Source organism: Penaeus monodon, chromosome 8, assembly GCF_015228065.2.
Source record: "Penaeus monodon isolate SGIC_2016 chromosome 8, NSTDA_Pmon_1, whole genome shotgun sequence".
Lineage (NCBI taxonomy): Eukaryota > Metazoa > Arthropoda > Malacostraca > Decapoda > Penaeidae > Penaeus > Penaeus monodon.
In genome coordinates this window covers 15,017,110-15,022,109 of record NC_051393.1, presented here as the reverse complement: position 1 = coordinate 15,022,109, position 5,000 = coordinate 15,017,110, and the positions used below count along the sequence as shown (strand labels likewise).

Sequence of the window (5,000 nt, the reverse complement as noted above, 5' to 3'; positions counted from 1 at the left end):
ACAGCACCTTGGTGATGATGTAAAGATCGTGAACAGCCTCCTGAACGGATCTCATCCCTTCTCGGAAAAGTTGGCTGCTGCAAAGAAGCCCATGATTGTTGTTGGAACCAATGCTTTGTCCCGAGGGGATGGTGGTGCCCTCCATGCTCAGCTTGTACAGCTTTCTCAGAAGGTAAAGGCTTAGAAATGGAAGAGAGAGATTGAGATAATGATAATGAGATTGTGATAATGGTAGTTTTTTTTTACTTCAAGAGGCACTGTAAATGGTTGGTCAAGTTATACTTGAAACATATGTTTGCAAAATAACATGAGAGAGAGAGGGAGAGGGAGGGAGAGAGAGAGGGAGGATGAGGATGAGGAAGTGAGTGAGTTACTGGGTTTTATTCATATTTTGTTGATTAGGAAAAAAAAGTAAATTAATTTTGTGAATATTGATACTTATGTGGTTTAATTGAAGTGGTTGTTAGCCTTGTGATAATTTTTTTCTTTGGGCAAATTATATGTATTCTCTATACAACCAATCAACTCCAATATTATCCTCAGCTGCGCAGTGGTTGTGAAGGAGAATGGCGTGTGTTGAACGTCCTACAGCAGGTAGCCTCACAGGTGGCTGCCCTCGACCTGGGCTATACTCCAGGAGTGGCTGATATTCGCAATAACCCTCCCAAGGTGCTCTTCCTACTTGGGGCTGATGAGGGTGCCATTACCCGGGAGGACTTGCCAAAGGACACAATCATCATTTACCAGGTAAGGAGATTCATGTTTCTTCATCCCTTGGCAGTTGGTAGTTTAGGTAAGGAAGGAGAATATGTTTGTATAGTAAGATACGTTAACAGAAGCTAGTAGACTGATTGAGGGTCACAGTTTGTCCAAGATGTTTTGCACTTCAATATATTGTGTTTTAGTTTTTTCATATTTCCGTGGTGCCAAACTATAAACTTTTAAAAGAAAATACCACATTCTCTCAAAAATAGGGTCACCATGGAGATCACGGAGCGACCATTGCCGATGTGGTTCTGCCAGGTGCAGCCTACACCGAGAAGACAGCAACCTACGTCAACATGGAGGGACGTGCCCAGCAGACCAAGGCAGCGTTGGTTCCTCCAGGCATGGCCCGCGTTGACTGGAAGATCATCAGAGCTCTGTCTGAGGTAGGGTGTCTGTGAGGAGAAAAGGAGAGGAAGTTTAAGTTTCTAGGTTATGCAAAATTTTGCTGACAGGATTTTTAGTTTTCTTTTCAAAGTTGTTGGTAGTAGTAGTAGTGCTATTACTGTTGAGTTATATTATTATTGTATTATTAATATTATATTTTGTATAGTTCCTATACTACTACTACTACTACTACTATTACTATTACTACTACTACTACTACTACTACTACTACTACTACTACTACTACTACTACTACTACTATTGTTATTGTTATTGTTATTGTTACTACAGTTATATTATTATAATTGTTACTGCTACTACAAATACAATACTATTATTACTACTACTATTATTATTACTATTATTACTACTACTGCAATTATTTCTACTATTATTACTGCTACTGCAATTATTTCTACTAATATTAATACTACACTTCTTGTTGTTATAATCACTACTACTGTTACTACTACTACTGCTACATCTATATCTACTACTACTGCTACATCTATATCTACTACTACTACTACATCTATATCTACTACTACTACTACTACTACTACTACTACTAGTACCACTACTATTACTACTACTACTACTAGTACCACTACTATTACTACTACTACTGCTATTACTACTACTACTACTAGTACTATTACTACTACTACTACTACTACTACTACTACTACTACTACTACTACTACTGTTACCATTACTGTCCTGTTACCATCACCACCACCTTCATTGATTTAGTTCACTTTCTGTAGACTTATATTTAAAACTGTAGGAGATGCTTCAACAAAAGTTTGTTTTTATTTTTAAGCTAATGTTTATGCTATCAATAATTGGGAAGTGGAGTGATTTTTTGTGAGGGAATTCAAGGGAACTGACAGATGAAATGTTTTTAGTTGTATAGTGAAATTGTTTGTTTTTATTTTTAAAAGATAAGTATGTGAAATCATTGTTTCATATTTTGCTCTCATTATTATTATTAGAATATGTATGTATTCTTCTTCCTCTTCTTCAGATTGCTATCACTATCCCTATTCTTTTCCCTTTTCAGATTGTAGGAGCTACACTTCCTTACGATACCCTAAATGAGGTGCGTCATCGCATGGCGGAAGTCTCACCCAATTTGGTGAGGTACGGAGATGTTGAGGAGGCCAACTACTTTGCACAGGCATCAGCACTTGCAAAGGTAACCACACTTTTTATTGTACTTTTTTCATTCATTCATTCATTCATGCACTACCTGTGGAGTAAGATCATTCTTGTGTTGCATGGTTGTAGTAAACCAGTCTCCTGTCTTCCAATTACATCATTTATGACAGATACCATATTGGTCTTGGGCAACCTCCCATCTTCAGCCAAAGTTAGAACTTCGAAGGTGTTTTAGTTCAGACATTTATTTATCTTCAGGAGTTTTATTTGATCCATTAGGAATATTGGGCAGCAACAGTATTCATTTTGGGGTACTCATAGTCAAGAGGTAAATAAAGTACATTTGTAACACTATAAATAACATTGATAGATTATTATTTTTACAATTGTAAGATTTTTATTTTACATTAGATATCAGAGGTGTATATGTAGTTTCAATAATTGCATTAATTGTTCAGTTTCAGCAAATTCATAAAGTATCCTTGCATTGCAAAGGTTTAAATTGTCCATATTGCTGGCAAGAAGAGGATGGCTTTATGGTCATTTTTACACATTTACAATGTATTGGTTTCCTGATTTGTCTTATTAATTCATTTAGCAAGGTATTAGTCTTAAAATTAAACTTTTTTTATAAAATAATATAGAGTTTATAGTAAACAGTTTTTGCCTTCATCATCTTCCTCAGAATTATATGTGATATGATAACATGCACTTCACATCTTGTATTGTGGAATTAGTAATTCTCTCTCTGTCATACCTTTTCTACATCTTCTAATATGGCCAACCAGAGCAGTCATCATTCCCTGTTACTTTATTATAAGATTAGCCTTGGGTATGTAATGTGATAGTAATATTTTAAAGTGTTTTTTTATGTATATGTGTGATATATAAGTACATTTGTATATTACTTTCTCATCTCAGCTGGTGAAAGCGGACTTTCATGCAGCTCCTCTGGACGTTCCCATGAAGAAGCTGGAGGACTACTACATGACCAATTCTGTTACCAGAGCCTCCCCAACCATGGCCAAATGCATTGCCGCAGTGAAGAAAGAAGCGAGTAACAAGTTTCATGGATAAGGGTGTCATTGCAGTTTGTGTTAAATAAATTTAATTAGTTAAAAAAATATTAACAAGGGTAGCTGGTTGTCTAGTTGCAAGAAAAACTTTTAAATTATTACAGCCAGGATGATATATATTTATTACCCATTACTGTTGAACCAATGACAACAACTGGAGACTGCTAGACACCACCCCCTTCAATATTTTGATTGTAATATATAAAACATTAAGAGCACCTAAGTAGGATTTCAGTGTGGCACTTCAGGGTAAATGAACCAGTCTGAAATTCTGCTAAGTTTGCCTTCCCATAAAGAGTTTCTATAAAGTTTGTTTTCAAGCCTTTAGAAATAACTGTTGAATTTGTCATGAATAGAAACATTCAAACACCTGAGGAAGAAGTACTGCAGGAGGTGGTAGTGTAAAAATGTCTATTTTATTTGTACAGTATGTCCTAATAATAAGAATTTATAAATATTGACTTTCATTTCCTGCTTACATTTCCTTACAGTCAGCATTTGCATTATGCAGGACTAAAAGGATACAAACAAGGAAGAATTGAACACCAGGTTTCACATATTTTCATAACAATGATATAAAACTATTTTGCCATAACATAAACAGTTTCATGCTCTGTTTAGCAGCAGCAGCAGCAGAAAGGTTCATACTTTTCTCTGTCATTGATTGTGAATAAGAATTTCTATGATAATGTCCAAGTTGGTTATGGTATAGAAATGATACCCTTTTTTTTTCTTTCTGGTTATCTCTTCACTGAAAAAGAGTATTAATATAGGAATCCGTTTCCTTTCTTTTATAGTAATTATACCTCACTATCTCTGTCTCCCATTGCCAAAAGCGCCACAATTGCTCTCAATAACATCTGGAAAGACCGAAGCATTACTTTACGGACAAAGCTGAGGTTATTGAACTCATTAGTTTTCCCAATTGCATCATATGGTTCTGAGTGTTGGGTGTTGAAGTAGATAGACAAGAAAAAGATCAATAGTTTTGAAATGTGGTGTTACAGACGAGTACTGCGTATTAGCTGGACAGAAGAAGACGAATGATGAAGTGCTGAGAAAAATAAATTGTGGGGACCAACTGTTGGACATCTTGAACAAGAGGAAATTAAAGTTTATTGGTCATGTAATGAGAAGTAAAAGTATTGAGAAAAACTTGCTGACAGGGATGGTGATAGGAAACAGAGGAAGAGGCAAACCGAAGACAAGACTGAGCGACAATATCAAAGATATTTGCGGGCTGTCGATGGTACAAGCGGAAAGAAAAGCATAAGATCGAGTTTAGTGGTGAGGATGGTGGAGAGGTCCACGGCTGCTCAAACATGAGCATACCGTTATTGATGATGATCTCTGTCTCTCCCTTTCACTCTATTAACTCTGTCTCTCTCCTCTCTCTTTATTCTCCCCCATCCGCATCTTTTTATCTATCTATATCTATCTATTTTTCTTTCTCACTCACTGTCTCCTCCTTTCTCTTTATTTTTCTGTTTGTTTCTCACTCTCTCTCACATTCTCTCACTCACTCTCTCATTCTCACTCTTTCTCTCTCTCTCACTCTTCTCTCACTCTCACTCACTCACACACACACACACACACACACACACACACACA

General features: G+C 36.2%; 1 protein-coding gene across 1 annotated transcript in view; it reads left to right on the top strand.

Moving 5' to 3' along the window:
- LOC119576184 (NADH-ubiquinone oxidoreductase 75 kDa subunit, mitochondrial-like) overlaps positions 1–3,844 on the top strand; it is a 14,445-nt gene extending 10,601 nt beyond the window's left edge. The window contains exons 11-15 of the mRNA XM_037923770.1: positions 5–172; positions 544–747; positions 975–1,151; positions 2,216–2,350; positions 3,235–3,844. Of these exons, the coding sequence (XP_037779698.1) occupies positions 5–172; positions 544–747; positions 975–1,151; positions 2,216–2,350; positions 3,235–3,390 (840 nt within the window). The 3' untranslated portion in view covers positions 3,391–3,844. The remainder of the gene's footprint in view (positions 1–4; positions 173–543; positions 748–974; positions 1,152–2,215; positions 2,351–3,234) is intronic.
- Positions 3,845–5,000: the final 1,156 nt, after the last annotated feature.